Below are 20,171 nucleotides of genomic sequence, written 5' to 3' on the forward strand. Positions count from 1 at the left end.
GCCTATGGCGGCTAATTTGAATATCAGGAAAATAATTTTTTGTCAAAAATTATTTTTTATGATTGTATTTCACTCCTGCCACACAATTTCATGCATTTCACAGCCAATGTGCGGACAATTTTATGATTTTCATGGGTAATTTGCATATTTTGGCGGCCTTATTGGATTTTGCCAATTTACGGAAAATGCTCAAGGTTACACGAGTGGCATCATTCAGATTCGTAATCAACACCCTCGAATTGACAAGAAACCATCAAAAAATATTGTATATATAAAAAAACAAGGTATGCCTCTTCTATCCTGGACTATATTGGTTGTGTTCTAGATTCACATATGACAATGTCAGATCTATGTGTCTAAGTACTGTTAGTTACCACATTGATAAAGATACATGCCATATTGCTGTTAGGTTCCTGGTAATGTCTAGATTAGATCATTAAAATTCACTAGTGTCATCTCTCATAACTTAGATCGTCTCCAGAAATTACAAAATAAAGCAGCAAGGGTCATCATAATATACACATACAAGCGCGGATCCCGGATTTCAGTAAGAGGGGGCCCCAAAATTGACCTGAAGTGCTTTTCGAAAAATGGTGCACCCCTCTTAAGAGAATTACACTGGCTGAAAGTAAAGTATCGAATGAGCATAAAACTGACTTTTACATTCAAATGTAGCTCCACCATGAGCAAGACATAACAGTTCGCCAATCAAAGTACAACACTCGGTCATCATCACATATTCCTCTTCACATCCCATGGACAATCAAATCAGTAGGTGATAGGTCATTTTCTGTGTTTGCCCAAAATTTTGGAATACATTACTTCATAAACTTAAACAATGTCCTTATATTAATGTGTTTAAAGAAGATGTTAAAATCTCATTTGTGTTGATATATTGCAAGAAGTTTTTTATTTTGTGCAATTAGGTGGTCTGTCTATGACAGATCACCTCTTTATTTCGTAAGAATTTTCTTTCTTCTTTATTTATTCTTTACACCTATGTTTGTTGCCAAGTTTTCTCCAAATTGGCTTAATTAATTTCGCTGATTTTTCTGTCATATATATATAGTCTATCATAGAGACGGCATACTAAGCTTTTCAAGGTCATCTGATCATGATGACGTCATCTACGCGCCATTTTGTAAAATTCTCAATTTGATCATATCAACATAACGGATCATCACTAATCAACCATATTTACATCACATAAACTTTATGTCAAAGGTCATCTGTCAATGTCATCAAAGGTCATGTAAAGGTCATGACGCGCGCGTCAAAGCTAAAAAAAAATCTCCAAATGGTCTATAAAATTTTTGGGGTACGTTTTGGGTCATTTTAAGCATTTCAAAACTTTGCGCAGGCGCACATATGCGCGCGCGTTTCCGCGCGTAACGCCTTAACACCACCCAGAAACACCATTTTTTAAATCTTTGCATTGATGATATAATTCTGAGCAATTTGATAACTTGATCAACCTTCTACGACCATTAATGACGAAATTAACACCCGTTAAAATTTGCAGCACGTGTGCGCGCGAGCTCTAACTATAGGCCATAATATGGGCAAAAACATGCCTATTGAAAATTCACTGTAGCTCTATAAATAGTGTGTTGACCCCCAATTATTTTTCATATATCGATAGAGTATGAGTTGTAGATTTGATTTCACGTCAACATTGTCCCTCAATTTGATCATGACGTCATCAAAATGGCGTCGGAAGTCAAAATATCAATTTTCCTTGTTATGACGTCATAATAATTATGCAAATTAGGCTCTAACTCTGTGAATATTGGTCAATTTTCGACGTGATGTAGCTTAGGTCTTACTCTTTTTAAATTATTTCATTTATTTTCATTTTAATAAACATATCATCCTGAAAAATCGCAAATAATAAAGGCATGTCATTTTTACTCATTTTGCGTGTAATCTCTATGAGACACTACTTTTTCTCAAAACTAGATTCGATATTCCTCTATTTCGTGAGCCATATCTCCATTTTTTCTCGTCAGTTTTCCCTCAGCTTTTAGTATGTTGTAGCTGAGATTCTAAGCTTTTTAGCAGTGTACCCTCCATTTTTTGAGCAGATGCCGGGATCATGCCCGTTTTTCACTTGCAAAATTGGAATTGTAATTCTCAAATTTGCTTACGTGGAATCTCTATGGGGAATATCGTGGCTCAATGCGCGCTTGACTTGCGTTCTCGGGGGCGCAGGTTCGAGTTCTGGAGTAAGCAAGAGGATTTTTTTATTTCTTTTTTCCTTTATAACAATTAAAAGGTATAAAAATTAAAATTTAGCAAGATAAAACAGATCATAATTACTTTTTTCATTTTTCATATCCCTTGTATTTCCATATATTAAAGCGACCTTTTTCACAGTGCTTTATCATCTCCCGTCTTTCACACGTAATCCATCCATAATGAACATTCCGTTGTCATCATGAAGATCATATTGACCTGCATGAACATGGTGATAATGATCATGATGGCGAGAATATGGACAGACCACCTAATTCGTCCGCATGACGAATTAAAATCTAGTTTTATTTATGTTCTTACAAATCGTATTTGTTTTGTCATTAAATTTTGTGTAGCGCTTTGTAACTTTGAAAAAGCCCTTTAGTCAGAAGTAATTAACATAATTATAATTACTACTGTCTCATTGAATATGTAACAAGAATATAATTATCATTTTTATTAGTGTTTTTCATCTGCAATTAATCTCTGAAGTTATTGATAACTAAACAAATGACAATAATCTCTGTGAGAATAATCTTTTATGTTACAAATGGCATTGATTACAGATAACACAATCACGTTCAAACGCCATTTTATGTCATAAAATTAGGTTTAACAGTTCAAAATAAAATCTCTTTATACAAACTCTATTGCAGATGATTATCCAGTTGTTGGGCAGCAAACGTGTGGCGGCAGAGTAGAACTTGATCATTATCAGGATCACTTTGTCCTTAACTCCCCATACTACTACAATCAGCAGCCAATTAGTGGGGAAACGGATTGTTATTGGAGCGTGACGAGTCCAGCAGGTAGAGAAGTACAGCTTGAATGGCTCGATATCGAGACAACCAGTGAATATTTGTACGTATACGACTACTCATATGAATCCTATAGTTACCAAGTGTCTAAATTCCGAGGAAATGTTGATCCAGACCTGTCGCCTTTTGTGTCTACCCACGGAGCCATTACGATTCGTCTAGACGATTACAGCTCTGGTATGAACGGAAAAGGGTTCCTCGCCAACGTCTCACTTTCAGGTATTATTATTACATTAGGATTCCTAGTATATACTTGTTGGGTTTTACGGTGATATCAGCAGTCACAAAATTATTTCTCCTTTGATATCTGATGATGATAATGATATTGAATTTAAGATGCATAATGGAAATATCAGCATACATGTAAAATATTTGGTATTAAGCGGAGGGCCCCAACATCTAGCTTACTTTTTAAATTCATTCCACTATATTCTTACAAACGAAATGGGCCAGCATGATTATTTACTAGCTTAAAGTTATAGGAAACAATATTGAAGATTTCTACTAAAAAATTTGCGAAAACTTCAAAATCCAAGATAGTTTTCAAAATGACCGCCATTTTTTAATGAAATACAAACGTTCAATCGCCACAAGTTAGTGCCATATGAAAAAAAAATCCTACAGTCTGATACTATTTATGACATATGAATAGGTCACTTGGTTGATGATTTTTTTCATTTTTCCCAAATTGAAGAATTGCAGAATATGTAATTTAGCATATTATGTATAAAAAATAATGAAGCAGTAGTTCCAGAAAAAAAATCATACAGTCATTTTAAGCCATCTCCAGGACGAAATACATAGTGACTATATGTCTTTTAAACTAAACTATAATGTCTCAAACTTGAAAACTCAAGTTTCAGAAATGTCTTTAGACTAATACTTTTCATGCAAATTTTCATATTTTTCACCCAAACAATGGACAATTGAAATGAATACATATTTTATTACGATATATTACGATAGTATTAGTAGAAGTTTATTGCAATCTTTTTTTTTTGGGGGGGGGGGTGTCTAGGTGCCAAAATATTCCACATCGGATTTTGAAAATTGTGCATGAATTGCTGCTATTCATAATGCAATTTTTGTGACAAAAAAACCTGCAATTCTGGCCTAAAATATCTTATCTTTCAAAGGTTTCACACGGATTATAAAAAACCCCACAAAAACCAGATCGCCATATCGTAAAGTATAATTCCATTATATTCTCAGTTTTAAATATAATATGAATATAAATATATCATTCGAGTAATATTAAACTTTTTTATATTTTATACATACAAACCCCTCAAAAAAAGTTTGGAAATCTGAGTTTGGCCTTTGATTTCTCCCAACTCCTAATTTCACACAATGCATATTTGACATCATTCAATAGATCATTTAATTTTCTTTAAAATGATACCATGCTTGTTATGATCATGCCATCACAATAAGAGTAGGATTCAAACGTGTTGGATGAGGTCTGAATTGAAAAGCTGCAAAACGAGCAAAAAAAAAGGTTTGTAAATCTGAGTTTGACCATTATTTCTCACAACTCCCAATTTTACACAATGCATATTTTATATCATTCAAAAGATCATTTGATTCTCTTTAAAATGATACCATGCTTGTTATGATAATTTCATCAAGAAAAGAGCAGGATTCAAAAGTGTTGGATGAGGTCTGAATTGAAAAGCTGCAAAACGAGCAGAAATAGTCATGAAGGGTCAATACAGAACATGATTCTTTTGTCTGTGTCAATACAGATGAAAATCCATTCAAATCAAGCCCCTGCTCCTGTAGTGATGGTTCTGTGAGATAACATGGTTTGAGTCGTGGTTTGAAATACCCATGCATGTCTGTTTGTTATGTGTTTGCTTGTGCAGAGGTGTGTTTGATTCCATGTTAATGTTGATGTTAAGGTGCATGAGAATAATAATAAAAAAAAACCGCTGAGAAACTCACTCATCACCACTGGAAAAAGAACAGTGACATTCAATATTGTGTAATTTTGCAACTTTTGAATTTTGACCTTGCCCCACATTTCAAGGCACTGCGCCTCCATGTGAACCATAATCATATCATGTAGGGTGTCATTTTAAAGAAAATTAAATGCTCTATTGATATTAATAACACATTAACATTTACTAAAATCGCGGAGGATTATCGATGAAAGATTTCCAAACTTTTTTTGAGGAGTTTATATATATATATAAATATGTGAAGCTATACATGTACAACAGCTTTATATATATATATATATATGACAAAGCTGTATGGGCGGAAATTTGTGGAAAAAAAATTCATTACGGAGTTTTTATTTCTGTTTTAACTATTTATACATGTATATATATATATATATATATATATATATATATATATATAAAACTTTTAATTTTAATTAACTTTTTTATTACTCGAATAATGTTTTTTTTATGTTACGCCCACAAAGCATACTCATGCTTCATTAAGAACCGAACAAGTTAGTATATGACTTTGTCTTGTTGCTCCGGGAAACTGTCGCCAAATTAAAATGTATGAATTGTTGAAACACCTGTTTATAACACTTGATCATATTGTCATCGGCTCATATCACATTGGGTTATTAAAGCAGGCGAAAACTAAGCCGGATAAATTTCTATCCTTCCTAACACTTTGCATATGATGAAGGTTCTATCACGTTCACGACACCAGTTAAATCATTTATTCGTTGTGAACTTCATATTTTATAGATGCGACTACGGTTGTGGGCCCAAGGTCATGCGGGGGTACTATAAGACTGAACGACTTGATGCCAAACTTTACACTAAACTCTCCATACTTCTACCAACCATCGACGGATGCGTATGTGGTGTGTTTATGGCACGTATATGCTTCCTCGGGAAATAAGGTAGAGATTACTTGGTTGGAAGTGGACACTCCAAGTAATTGGTTATATCTCTATGACTACCCATCATATACCAACTACATAATTTCATATCTACGTGGGGACTTTGATGATGATATCTCACCTGTGGTATCTTCACATGGTGGATGGACGATTCAACACTATGACAGCTACTCGGGTAACAACGGAAGAGGCTTCCTCGCACGATTCAGTCAAAGAGGTATCAGTCTGCATGATTAACATTGTTTTTAATTCAGAATTTTAATCATTGAAGCAGATTTACGAATAGCTACTAGAAACATCTAATTTGTAATGTGCAACGACGTGATTGTTCAGCACAAGAGGCACAATAAATGGTAAAGATAGAAGGCTTACTTTTCGTTTCATTTTAGAGTACATATCAGCATATGCCATATATATTTTCTCTTATTTGGGAAGAGCTGATTCAGAAATTACTGAAACGTCAATGGAATTTACTGTGCGAAGTTGTGTACAAAAAGCATTTATTGGAAGCAACCAAAAAAAAATTATGAATCGTAAAAAGATTGAAAGATTATTATTACGTTTAGAAATATTGCAATTATCATTGTCCAATTTGCCGGCAATGATTCTATGACGTCATCTAAAGTGGGTGGCGTACATGCGTTTGCATTTTGAAAACTTAAATTAGATTCTTGTGTTGCAGATTGATATTTTTTTAGACGATTTGCAAAGAAATGTGTATAAGATTATATACTGCTTAAATCATGGCCATACCAAGAGACTGACGATAAACGCGAGTGTTCTTTCGATGAAATGATCACCATTAATTTGATTATGTGCATCTTAAATACAATCATACACGTGTTTTGACGAAATTTTACGAAAACCATCCTCAGTGCAATCATTCATAAGGAACAGTAACAGGGTCCCGTAACACAAAGGTCAGCGATTAATCGTACGCATGAGTTTTACGATGGATTGTACATTGTAGTCAGTGGAATCAATCCTAGAAATTTGTTTACGATCATTGCTAAGCTTCGTGTTACGGGCCCCTTGTCTTGGTTTTTATCGGCTGATGTCATGTATCAGGATATACCTTTCAATGAACATGCTTTTTATTTGGAGCAAGTGATGTTTTAGTATTAAACTTGTACACAAACTGCCCAAGCTGAAAAGTAATAAATTCTTAATTTTTCTTTTTTTTTTCTATTCAAGAAAAAATTAATTGTGTGTGTATTTTATTTCAAATATAAATTTGTTTAACTGCTGTAGGCGATAAGGTAGCTGCTGGCTGTTGAGTGCCAGGAGATTACCGTAGAAATCATTTTGAATAATTTTACTGAAAATTGACCAGTAATCAATATTTTTCATTTCATTTATTTCACATTAAAAGAAACATACAGAATATTATACAGAAAATTACAAAATTAGAAAAAGAAAAAAAAAATGTTCCATGTACATTAAGGTTTATATCACATCCTACTATATCACATAGGCCAGGGACAATTTTCATAAAAATTTGTAACTAGTACTCTGAAACTCGTGATCGTGATTGGTTGCTAAGCCCTGTTACCATGGTATAGTTGCCATAATAAGTATAACTGTTCATGAAACGGTCTCTTATATGTAACTAATATCCCCCCATGGCAGATACCCAGTACTATTCTTCCTCGGCATCATGTGGTGGCACAATCCCGTTGACACAGTCTTCACCAAATGCTACCTTTTCAACTCCATACTACTATCAGACCTCTCTAGCCAATGTTGTCATGGACTGCTGGTGGTATATTTCAAGCCCCTCAGGAAAGCAGGTCCACCTTACGGTTTTAGATATGTTAACCGGAATCAATGAGAAAATAGAAATTTATGACTACCCGACATCATCGCCATCATCTTACCGTGTATCTGAGCTTTCTGGACAACTAAAATCCCCAGTTAATGTCGTGTCTTCGCGCGGAGGAGTGACAGTAGAATACGACGACTTTGGATCTGCTAATAACGGGCCCGGGTTTCTGTTCGAAGCGAAGATTATAGGTAAGCTACATTAAGTGCTTATATAGGCGTACTCTAAAAATAAAAACAAAACAAAACATAACACAATCAAATTAGACTGGGCTTTTTACAAATAGACGGACTGTTACTAGCTTTTTAGGGGCATGCTTATTTTTAATGCTGTTGCAAAGATTGATTTCTGCAGATTATCAATACTATTTTTACTTATTAATTCCATCATAATACAAAAAATTGAGTCAAATAATATAGAAAGCATTGCTTGTTATGTCTCTTCCTGATGCATGAATGTATAATTATTTTTTGTATGATTTCATGGCTTCCAATATTTAATTTTAAAGATGTATCATAATGAAGCATAGGGTAGTATCTGTGCGGCAATCGGAAATCAACCCGGGGCCCGTGGCGGGGTTAAATCGATAAATTTTGTAAATTTATAACAAATAGCATAACATTGTTCATATAGGCCCACCATGGCTATGATAAAGCGAGATATTCACGTTTTATTTACATCGCATCACTGATGGACTTTCTAAGAAGTTCTTAGTTAATTAAGGACATGTAAAATAGACTTAAAGACGGTTTTTGGAATATAAAGAACTAACGATCAGAGCTGACAACGGGGAGTGGCCCATGCAGTGGAGCGTTGTGGCCCAGTGGATTAGTCTTCTGACTTTGAAACAGAGGGTTGTGGGTTCGAATCACAGCCATGGCGTAATTTCCTCCATCAAGAAACTCATCCACATGGTGCTGCACTCAACCCAGGTGAGGTGAATGGGTACCCTGCAGGAAGAAATTCCTTGAATGCTTGAGCACCTAGGCAGCTCAGCTAAAGCCGGGGTAATAATAGCAGGGCCCGCTGGTAGAATAGTTTTCGAAACTGAAGTGGCTACCCTGGGTAGATATGCCTATATAAATATTATTATTAAACATGCTTTGATCCATAAACAACAAATTTACACACTTATTCCTTACACAATCAGATGAACTGCCTTCGGATATTTCGGGTTCCTGTGGCGGAGAGATCCATTTGAGTACAAGTATCCCCAGAGTCAGCATCACTACTCCACTGTACTATCAAGGTTCTTCAGCTAATGTCTTAATAGACTGTTGGTGGTATGTTACAAGTCCCTCTGGCAAGGAAGTCGAGTTAAGCGTACACGATATGCATACTAAGAACGAGTACGTTCGTATTTTCGACCATAAAAGCGATATATACATGTATTCACAGAACCAGATATCTCATCTACGTGGCAATGTCAGTGATTCTACAGTGGTTTCAACAAGAGGAGGCTTCTCTATAGAGTTCGATGATACATCGAGTACTGGAAATGGACGAGGCTTTGCCATGGATGTCGCACTAACAGGTAGGCTACATCTAAATCATCATCCCATTGCTGTAAAAAAAACTTTAACTGATGTTTTTATATTTCTGTTTACTGTGTAATAATGATAACCCAACGAAGAAACCGAAATCTATGTTAAAATGATACTTGAACTGCCAATAATCAGAAGGTTACCAAAGAAATGACCGTGACCCCACCACAAAATTCACTTTCTCTATAGATGAATCTATTTAATTTTGTTTCTTTCTTATTGTCTTATTATAAAACATCTCAAAATCGTGTGCTTACCTCATTTTTCTTCAGACGAATTATCCTGGGATTCGGAGGGCATTGATTCTTGTGGTCAGACGGTACACTTGGACGATTCTTCACCATCTATATCATTTCAAACACCCACCTATCCTGTGGAGGTAGCCAATGATGACTACACGTGTTTCTGGTATTTCACATGCCCATATGGATACCGAATTTCATTGCTTTTCAACGATTTTGACACTTTCTCTGGTTCCCGCTTGTATGTCTATGATAATGATTATTTTTATTCAACCAATCTGTTGGCTGCCATATCTGCGAGTTCACTCCCGGGAACAGCACCCATTCAATCATCTAGTAATCGACTAACGTTGCATTACGACGATGCTGACTGGAGTGACATAACAAATCAACGCGGGATAAAAGCTAATGCTTACATTATACCGTTAGGTTCGTATTTGATTTCTTCGATTTGTCTTATTTTAACATATATTCTACGAGTCAGAAAAAAATGTCGCAACTTAGTATGTTAATGTTGATATAAAGCTGAAATCATATTTTTTACATTGAAGTAAGATGTTTATCTTTACAGTTTGTTATTAAATAAAAAATATTGGACAAGACATGTCATAAGTTGTAGTACATAATTTTCCATTTAGTTGTCTTTTCTAAAATGGCTACATTATTATCAGCAGGCAATTAGTTTTCAGAATTAACATAAAGATAATCTGGTCTTAACCAATTCTAATTCTGCTACCTACTGTAATTGGTAAGAGCTAATGTTTTGATAACTGTACAAAATAGAGTTCAAAGCAGAAGCAAATAGTGAAAATCTTTGAAAAATTGAAGTTTCTATGTCAAGCAAGCTTGACAAACACAAGTAATGTTTTACAGTTCAAAATGGTTTCGTCTACAATTTTGTTTTTATTGAATTTTGATTTGATTTTCATGATTTTCATCGTCATTTCGGTTCTTTAACTTGTTGCCTAAAAATGCCCTTTCTGTTTAAATTCTGTGTTCTTCATGAAATCGGTGACTTTTTTCCTGCGTTTTCCCCATCGCGTTAAACTGCCAGATCAATGAGGTATCATTTTTGTCGGTTGTCCTTTTTATTGTTATGTGTAGAAGATCCAGCATGGGACAATATGGAACCGATGTCTTCATGTGGTAGCGCTATTAAATTGACTGATCAAGATAGTAGCATCCAACTATCTACACCCGATTACCCATATGTAAGCGGCAACTACTACGCGTGCTCGTGGTTTATACAATGCCCCAGCCAAACGGCAGTTCGAATCGATTTTAACGACTTCGGGATTGACTCGTCCGGATATATTCGTGTACACGATGGCCCGAATACCGCATATTCTGTGATTCAACACTCAACTGGCTCAAACACGCCGAGTAGTACGGTTTCAAGCAGCAACACTATGACTGTGTACTACTCCAACAATTTTGGGACTTCTGGCAAAGGAGCTAGTTTCGGCATTAGCTGTGTATTTGAAGGTAATATTTTCAAAACACAACAAGATTTTTAGTTCTGTCTAATGAAATAATATTTATGCGATCGCAACTGATGTAAATGTTATTTAGGATGGTAAAATCGTTAGTAGCAATTTGTAAATAAAACAGAGCACAAAAAGAAGAAACAAATTGGAAATTACAAGCCTAATTCATAAAGTAATATACATTCATACCGGTGATTGAATATTGGAAGATTTCATGAAAATGTGATGTTTGATGACAATTATCAAATCTGGTTTAATTTAAGTCTATTATTATTTATTTTTGTTGAAAGTCCAAAAATTGATAAACGTAGCATTATAAATCACTGTTTATCCACATGATTAAATAAAATTTATGACAAATAGTAGAATATTATTTAAGCGAAAGTAGGCCTAGTTAACTTCATTATATCTTACCTCATAGCAACATCCCAATCCCCGTAATGAATCCCATAAAAACACTTAAAAGTGAAATTTTACGCTGGACTTCCTCATTCTGGTAGCTCTTTGATATTTTGATTCTTGGAAATAAAAAAAAAACAATAATTGATATAATTGGCAAAAGCTTTGTAAATGAGTTAAAGGATAATTTCCTTTTTTCTCAAATCAAATTTTCGAACCATTACAAAAAAGTTATCTGACACAAATTGGAAACGTCTTTCAAAGTGATAATAACTGTTTATTCCTTATTTCATAATCATTTTGAGTCTTTAAAGAGATTTACCTTTAATCAAGCCATTTTCTGCCCCACTTTTTCTCTTTCTATGTTGACCATTACTTCTAACTTTTTGATCAACATTAACTATCGCCATCTCGATGCCATGGGACGACTCGTAAGTGAAAATTTATTTGTCATACCCAGCACCAGTTAATTCGTTTAATTGATCAGTAAACAAAATAAACATTCAATTATCATCATAGATTTTTTTAATTCGATAACAATAATCATTATTGGAAAGTAGAACGATTTTTTAAATCCAAATCAAGATTTTGTTGCGAACAGGTTCAACGATATTATTTGAACCTTGCTTGGTTTAGCTGTTCTTGTTCCGTATCTATTTACTTTCCCGATAATTGTATTGTTACTATTTTTAAAACAACGTCTAGTAATGAAATGTTAATTCAAATTGAGAAGTGTTTCATTTTTCAAATATTGTGATCATTTGATTGATGAGTAATTGCATCCCTGTCATCGTGATATGTTTACGAACATACTTACAAAAATAGATTGTGACTTTCGTGTCATGCTTTAAAAAAATCATTCAAGTGAAAGTTGAGCTCGCACAGTACCTTTAATTTTGCAATAATAATTTACTCAAAAGTCAACGCCCTTTCATTTGTTGAAAGAAAGTCTGCATTTTTTTCAAACCTACATGCGGTCCTATGTTTAAATAACGTTATTTCAGAGTGCAATTTCTCTTAAGAATATGTACCAGAGAGTGCAATTTCTCTTAAGAATTTGTACCAGAGTTTCTAAAGACTTGTATCATCTATACAAAACCTGAAGAAACGCCGAATTTCGAAATGATGGTTTGGAATTATATTTTCCAGGGCAGTCGATGTGGAGTGTGACAGTTCATCTATGACGGTCTACCTGGACAGGAGGCTTCTTGCAAACGGAACCCAATCGGAAGATATCCATTTTGAGAATGTTCATGATGATGGATGCACAGGAAGAGACCATAACAACAATCAAATCGTACTCTACACCAGATACAATAGGTGCTCAACCAGGCTAAAGGTGACATGATATTTGACGAATCCTATTCGGTCATTTTCATATGTGATCAGGTGATAGACAAATCTAATCAAAATCAAGGTAAAAAAAAATTATGTCTGATGTTCACGAAGAGCCCAATTATCCACGATTTACCAATTATATCAACGAAGTAAAATAAGGGGATAACGAAGGTACGAAGATTTCGAATTGAGTTGCATCCAGATCTGGTGCTTGATATCTTTTTATTAAACGCTGCATTGTCATTTATTGAATTGTAATTATTGGCCTTATAATAAATGCTTAGAAAGTCTTACCAGACATGCCAGACGTAGATTAACACATCGATAATTGATTAGTATTGATATTATTAATAATTTGTTCTCGTCATTTTCTAATTAGTTGATATGATTCATTTCTCATGATAAAATACATACTAAAAATGATTGAATAAAAAAATGATGTGATGACATTACACGAGAGTTCATTGAATTGAATTGATTGGCTTCAGGAATAAAAAAAATATCGTGAATGCCTGGAAAGTCTTACTACACGTAGATGAATACATCAGCATCAGTATCATTCGTAATTCTTGTTAATTTTTAAATTGATTGATCTAATACATTTTTCATGAGTTATACACAACAAAATAAATTATCAGACACCACAAGCAACAACAACAAAATAAAAATGTGATGAGATAAGATAGAAGTGTATGAATGTGTCATGTATAGATCTTTATCATAAGTTGCGATAGGTGCTGTTGATTGTTATCAGGTTTCTCAATTATCACCAATGATTAACACCAACGTCCTCATTTTCTACCTTCCTTGTTTTATTATCTTTGTAATTATGAATCATTTAGGAAACCGATACGAAAATTATCTACTCTAACATGGTAACTTACCACACACCTCGACCAATCCTGGGCACGGTAATCACTCGTGAGAATATCCTTAAGATACCTGTCGCATGCGAGCTTGATAGACATCGGCTCCTGGGTGATTCCTTCGTTCCCAAGACCGGTGAAATAGTCTTCAACGAAACAGGCTACGGTGACTTTTCACTTCGACTCGATCGCTACGCAGATGCAACTTTCGACGAATTCGCGGATGATAACGAAGGCGAGATTATTCTTGGAGAACACCTTTACTTTGCTGTTAATCTGACATCAGTAGCTGGCTTGTCTGTCTTTATCGAGAACTGCTGGGCTACACCATCTTACTACCCGAATGATCAAAAGAGTTATAACTTTCTTACTAATGGGTATGGATTAAAGTTTCTCATTTTATATATAAAATCTTTTTCATTTCATTCATATTACATTTTCTTTATTCATAGTTATATACCTATTCTTAATTTATTATTTTATCCGATATGCATTCACTTGTGTTGAATATTCATATTATTTAACCTGACTAAGCATGCTGATCAACCATCGGTCGCGAATATATCGGGAATGACTCAGGGTGCATAAATTAATGTATTAATTTAGATATTTGTGTATATATTTAGATAATCAATTTGTTATTCATGAATTCATACAAGATCATTTTCAGTCTGTGTGTTTTCAACAACCCATTAAAGAAATATTGGTATCCTTGGAATAATAAATTGGTTTCACCATTGTCTTGAATAATCGGTATGTTTATAATTAAATGAAAGACATACTGAGTGGAATACTTCGAGAACAACCCGATGACATAACATTGTTATGACAAAAATGTTTGAGAATTACGTGTATGATCTATGTTAGGATGAATGATTTAATTCCATGTAAGCTAATCGAACTGACATTTATTGCATCTTATGGTGTAAATAACTTTTTACACACATTTTATGGTAGATGAGTGTGTAATTTGTTTGATGGGAAAGGGATATTACTTGGAAGATGATAATTAAACATATCAAAGTAATATGCATTTTAATAGTTACTTTTGAATTAAATGAAATGCCCACAACTGCAATTTCCTTATGGAAAATAATAGTTCTGAGTGGAATTTTAGTTCAGTGAAGTTAGGCCTATTAAGAGGCTAAACTTTCAAAATGAACATTATCCCAATTAAACACAACTAAAACTTGCGATGATTTTGATAAGTTTTATCCACATCACCGTTTCCGTCTGGTGACGTTGTGTTCAATCTACAAAGGTAAATAATCATTTATTTATTCACGTTTTTAAAAACACACACATTAAACACTTTACATAGTTACACACAAAAACAGAACACTAATTATGTACTACGAAAAGTGGACATATTTTCATAATAACTGGTTATGGTAAAAGAAAAAATCACTGATCTGTCGGCCTATTGAAACATAATGCAGCACTATTCAGCTCAAACTGACTAAACGTTTTAGATGTCTTTCCTTTATAAAAAAAAAAGAAACAATAGCTACTCAATCTTTGACTAACCTCAATATTCTAGATTCATTTTAAAAGATAGAAGAAATCGAACATCATCCCCCTCGAATGAAAAAGGTGTCGGAGTTTTCCTCGAATAATGTAGTATTTATAATATATCTTTATTAAATGATTATCTTAGATGCCCAGATGATCCCACCATGGCTATGTTACACTCTTCTGATCCTTCGTTTGCTAAGTTTGTCATTGATGCTTTCACATTCATTGATGAAAATCCACAGGTGGGTCAATGCGCCATTAATTGGCTTATGTCGGTTCTCTTTATCTTTAGCGTGAATAGCACACGCTTTTAAAAAAGAGAAGATTCGCTTTATCTTGGATTAAACCAGGGGATGTTTCACTTAAAATTAAGTATTACTTAAAGTCATGCTTAGTGCTTACGTTTATTGCACAATATAATTGATTGCAGTAGCGCGCATCCTCATAGCATGATTTTATTTTATTCGGCACGCGAATTGACTGTTTAAGTACGACTATAAGTCATACTTAAAGGGAAGTTCACCCTGAAAAAAACTTTGTTGTAAAAATAGCAGAAAAATTAGTAAAAAATATTGGTGAAGGTTTGAGGAAAATCCGTTGGAAAGTAAGAAAGTTATTAGAGTTCAAAGTTTTGGATTTGTGACGTCATAAACGAGCAGCTGCCCCATGTGTTATGTAATATAAAATGCATGAATTTCAAATTTTTTATGGTTCCTGATGACTTAATTTTGTTTTCTATTCATGATCGGGTGTGAAATGATTTGTCTATTGATATATAAAAGGTACAGTGAAAACCATTTTCAATTTTCTGAGAAAATGACATTTCTTTGATTTTTTACCATTCGCTATGTATGAATGCTGCTCGCATATGACGTCACAAATCAATTGAAATTCTGATAACTTTTTAATTATTTGATGAATTTTTCTCAAGCCTTCGGCAATATTTTTCATTAGTTTTTCTGCTATTTTTACAATAAACTTTTTGTCAGGGTGAACTTCCCCCAGGTTACCATGAACGTAATTCAATGTAAAGAGCATTGAAAATAGGCCATTCAATATGATGCTTTCGATGCACATACTTATCATGCTTATTGCCATTAATTAATGACTTTTTAACCAACGTATTTTTCATACTAACTTCATGATTATCACTTTATCACCATCATATTTATTTATATGATTATTATTATTATTTTTGTTATCGTTATTGTTAGTAATAGCATTAATATCATCATTAAATTTTTTAGCACTAATACTATCGACATTAATAAACTTAGGTTTGAAGCAAGATTGCATTTTGCGCATCTGTTTCTTCCTAAATGTGTAAAGAATAATTACTTTAAAGGGGGTTGGGTTCTTCACTATGCAAAGTTATTGAATATGTCAACATCGCACAAGATGTTTCACATCGAAGAAAGTTTATCTTGAATAATAATGTATTTATTTTATTATAATAAACTCAAATAAAAGGATACTTGAGGTATTTCATTCGGATCGAAAATACATGTGAATGTGAGCTACACACGAATTACTTTGCATTACGAGTTGATTGATTCATTTTATTATTTTATTTGTCAGCAGTGGCGTACAGAAGGGCGCTTGCCCCCCCCCCCCCAATTTTTTACGTCCAAGAAAGAGAGAGAGAGAGAAGGATGAAATATGATATTGTTTTGTGTATATATATATATACATGTCAAAATCTATCACAAAATTGGATTATTGTTATAAAAATGTCAAAATGTTTGCTCGCTGGCTTTGCTCACTTGCAACTTAAAAGAAATAATAGATTTTGGCCAATACGCTTTGTGGTTCATTACGCCACTATTTGTCATGGATGATATAATTGATACAATTAAGATTGATAAAGTGGGCTTATTTGGTCTACACACACAAATAAAAAAAAATAATGCAAATTTATGATTTCTTTTTCGGTATAGGTCTTCCTCCACTGCGAGGTACTTGTTTGCAATGATGAACCATTATCTCGATGTGCTCAAGGATGTCAAAGTAGATTCAGACGAGGTAGCCGCCACACCCGTGGAACTAGTTCAACACCTCATCTTATCTCTAATGGACCTTTGTCAACAGTTCACTCCTCTCTTACAGCAGAAAGCCATGGTAATTTCTCTTACTGAATTCACCAAACAAGTACAATTTGATTGGAAGAAATGGAGAAAGGGGGTAATGAGGGGAAATCAATAAAAAGTGCTACTTGTAGTTAAAAAAGACATTTGACGTTTGGGTAATGCTTTTTTTTAAGATAAAGGCTAATATAACAAAGGCGTTATATCACCCCCCCCCCGCCCTCCACTGAAGTTATGGATGATGATGAAATACAACAACGAAGAGAACAAATTCGTGCACTTTTGATTTTTCAGTTACTTATAAGATATCTGTAATTGAAAAATCAATATTTACCCAACCACCTGCTCAAGGGGATTAATACACATGGGAATGAATTAAGATAGTGTTTACTATAACTTTATTTCACTTTTTAATAGTTGATAACAATTTTTCTGAGCTATATTTTTATGAAATATAACAAATCTGGTGGCAAGTTGGACCTTGCAGAACAGTTTTTAAAAAGTCAAATCAGTGTTAATCTATGGCTTTAGTTCAAGCGAATTTTAAAAAGAAGAGCAGTTGTTTTATGAATGAACAACAATACATGTTATTTAGTATTTGCTTAAAAGCAAATATTCATTTTTATGACTACGATAGTGAGGTCATTTTCACGGAGTAATAGCTACCGTAGTTCCTATAAAGATGTTTTTAAATTTGCGGGAAATTATCAAAGTTTTTCATTACATGGGAAAATTGAATATAATAATAATAATAGCGGTATTTATAAAGCATCTTTGCCTGAGGATACAAAGCACTGCTATTATTACCCCGGCTTTAGCTCGAGCTGCCATCACCGGCGCTCAGTGCATGCAAGGAATTAATCATGCCGGGTACCCATTCACCTCACCTGGGTCGAGTGCAGCACATTGCGGATAAATTTCTTGCTGAAGGAAAACACGCCATGGTTAGGATTCGAATCCACGACCCTCTGTTTGAAAGGCGAGAGTCAGAACCACTAGACCACGACGCGCCCGCGTATATAACATATAAGATATAAAACTTACCTTCCTATAGCACGGTCTTTTTGGAAAATGATTAAATAGGAGGACACCCACTTTGAATTTAAGATTGTTGCTAAGGCGAAGCTCTTTAAAATTGATGGAAACAGCTGCATGGGATAAAAAAAATCACAGCTCTCATTATTAAAAGAAATATACAAAACATAATTGCCTTTTTTTAATTGTTTCCTTATGAACCTATACGATTGTTTCATCATTTTAAATTGTTTTCAGATGATGCGGTCGTCAGTGCGGAATCGGGAGTTTTGATTGGCTTATTTGCGTGTATCACGTGCTTGATTGTTGCCATGGTAGCTGTAGTGCTCTATATGATGCCAAAGCGACGTATGCTCCAACATAAATACCACCTTGTGAATGACAGCAATGAGGATGATGAGTGATCTGGATGTCATGAAGGAAAATTTAAGTTTTTGGAAAAGGAAATGAAAAATATTAGCTTCTTACCCATCAAATATTTTTAACAATTCCCTCTAAGAAAAAAGCCAATCAAAGATGAAACAAGAATACATGTGATCAAGAATCAAATGAATAAAAGTGCAGTTCGATATAGGTACGTGATTTAAAAAAACAGTTCGAGGTGTTCCGGGGTTCCATATTTATGTATCAACAGAGTACTGGTAAAGACACGGCAAATATACTGTACAATTCAAGTTTACTCAATACAGATAAGTTTGTTATAATCGTAGTCACCAAACAATATTCAAAAAATTCTTTATCAAAACTTAGAGCTTACATCTAATTTGAAATATCATCATATTCGGCCCTAATACTAAAAAATACCTTTTCTATGTTTGCATCTGAAGAGATCATTAAAAACATAAATATTGGTAAACACATGTGCTCATATTTATCCTAGATTTATATCGCAGAACACAGAGTTCTATAACCGGTAATTTTGAGTCCCTCTGTTCAATGTGATTTGCTTTCAGACTTTACATCTCGGGCGCTTTGGTTCAATTTTGTATGCAATAACGACATGTTAAATCTAATCGAATCTACTTATTAAAAACTCTATTCCAACTTTATTGCTTATGTTAATTTCCAAAAAAAGCGAGAATACTTTGGATCAATTTCGATCGGACCTTCGATCTTTGGAGTGGTCTGATGTCATTGAAAAGGTTGTGATCGGAAATCACTTTAAAATTTTTTGAATGACTATCAAATCCACATTGCTTTTTAGATTATCATTATTTCAGTTTGAAATAAATAAGATAAAATAAAATAAAATAAAATTTCAGTTTCTTATCAATTTTCTTATCTTTGCTTTGGGATTCATGGCTTACGTATGCTTTTTTCTTTATTCATCATTTTAGACCAATTTCAATCGGACTTTCTTCGGGGTGCGATCTCATATCGTGGAAAATGTTGCGATCCGAAATCATTGAGAAATGATCTTTCGAAGTACTATAAAATGCATTTCACTTTGTGGATTATTCTTGATATTTCAGTTGCTTACAGATTTTATCTTCACTTTGGGATACATGGTTTAAATATGCTTATTTTTCTTCTTTATACATCAGTGCTAATTTGGACCAATTTCAATCTGATCCTTGCTTTTTATTAGCTGAGAAGCTCTGGCCTCTGACTGTTGCTATGGTAACTGTGGGAGAAAGACATCTTGTCAGTGCTGACAACTTTCATAAAACGTTCCCCCGATATCATGGAAAATACTACTATCCTTCATCAAGAAATAATCTTTCGAATCACTATAAACATGCATTTCGCGTTGTGAATTATTCTTCAATATTTTAGTTGCTTACATATTTACTTATCTTCTTTTTTGTATTTCTTGATTATCCCAATGTGTCTTCTTTATTCATCTGTTCAACGTTGGTCCATATGGGGATTTTGCTCTTTCGTTGTTTTTTTTTTAATCGGAAAAGATTTACAATA

At 33.9% G+C, this 20,171-nt stretch overlaps 1 protein-coding gene across 1 annotated transcript; it reads left to right on the forward strand.

Annotated features, from left to right (window-relative positions):
- Nucleotides 1-5,771: 5,771 nt before the first annotated feature.
- On the forward strand, nucleotides 5,772-19,494 carry LOC121409175 (deleted in malignant brain tumors 1 protein-like). Its single transcript, XM_041601023.1, has 10 exons — nucleotides 5,772-6,139; nucleotides 7,552-7,935; nucleotides 8,895-9,278; nucleotides 9,561-9,959; nucleotides 10,635-11,015; nucleotides 12,571-12,755; nucleotides 13,597-13,997; nucleotides 15,278-15,377; nucleotides 17,073-17,253; nucleotides 18,492-19,494. The coding sequence occupies exons 1-10, from the start codon at nucleotides 5,824-5,826 to the stop codon at nucleotides 18,656-18,658; spliced, it is 2,898 nt and encodes a 965-aa protein (XP_041456957.1). The 5' UTR covers nucleotides 5,772-5,823; the 3' UTR covers nucleotides 18,659-19,494.
- Nucleotides 19,495-20,171: the final 677 nt, after the last annotated feature.

This window comes from Lytechinus variegatus, chromosome 2, assembly GCF_018143015.1.
Source record: "Lytechinus variegatus isolate NC3 chromosome 2, Lvar_3.0, whole genome shotgun sequence".
Lineage (NCBI taxonomy): Eukaryota > Metazoa > Echinodermata > Echinoidea > Temnopleuroida > Toxopneustidae > Lytechinus > Lytechinus variegatus.